The 590-nt window shown below is 35.3% G+C and overlaps 1 protein-coding gene across 1 annotated transcript in view; it reads right to left on the reverse strand.

Annotated features, from left to right (window-relative positions):
• LOC119589415 (VWFA and cache domain-containing protein 1-like) overlaps positions 1–535 on the reverse strand; it is a 30,393-nt gene extending 29,858 nt beyond the window's left edge. The window contains exons 1-2 of the mRNA XM_037938025.1: positions 401–535; positions 109–171 (exon numbers count right to left, since the gene is read on the reverse strand). Coding sequence (XP_037793953.1) covers positions 109–171; positions 401–475 — 138 coding nt within the window. The 5' untranslated portion in view covers positions 476–535. The remainder of the gene's footprint in view (positions 1–108; positions 172–400) is intronic.
• Between the last annotated feature and the right edge of the window lie 55 nt (positions 536–590).

Raw genomic sequence — 590 nt, forward strand, 5'->3', positions numbered from 1 at the left:
CATGTATCTTGAACTATATTGTAACTTTGAGGGTTCAAAAAAACATGACTTAAAAATCAACATACTGCAATAACATTATAAATCAGTCAAAATTATGTGACTACCTACCTCTTTGACAATTTCCTCTTCCTTTCTTTCTATGTCTGAATAGGGAAGCTCATCAAAGATGGCCTGAAATATTGATTAAAATCATTACCACATTATCAAACATTTTGTGAAATTCCTTGCACAAGACCTCCAAATAATCTATAAAAAAAATCTTTAGATGGCTATTGCATGAGCCAACCAAAACACAGTGAAATACATATTAAAGCCTTGGTTCAGTAACTGATCTCAAAAATCAAGAAAAGTCAGTAATATGTAGGAAAATATCACAAACATTAAATTCCACTGTCCTTACTTGCATGTAGGTGACTCCCAACTCATTATTGGCAATGTGTCTCATCTGAATGCCTAAATTAGTAGCCCTCTTCATCAAGGGGATTTCTCCTTCCAACACATCCACCTGAGCTCCTCCTTCACTTCTACCAGCTGAAAGTCTGTAGGCCACATTTCATTCTCATACTTGCACACACCATGATGTACCTTTA

The sequence above is a fragment of the Penaeus monodon genome, chromosome 25 (genome assembly GCF_015228065.2).
Source record: "Penaeus monodon isolate SGIC_2016 chromosome 25, NSTDA_Pmon_1, whole genome shotgun sequence".
NCBI classification, from domain to species: domain Eukaryota; kingdom Metazoa; phylum Arthropoda; class Malacostraca; order Decapoda; family Penaeidae; genus Penaeus; species Penaeus monodon.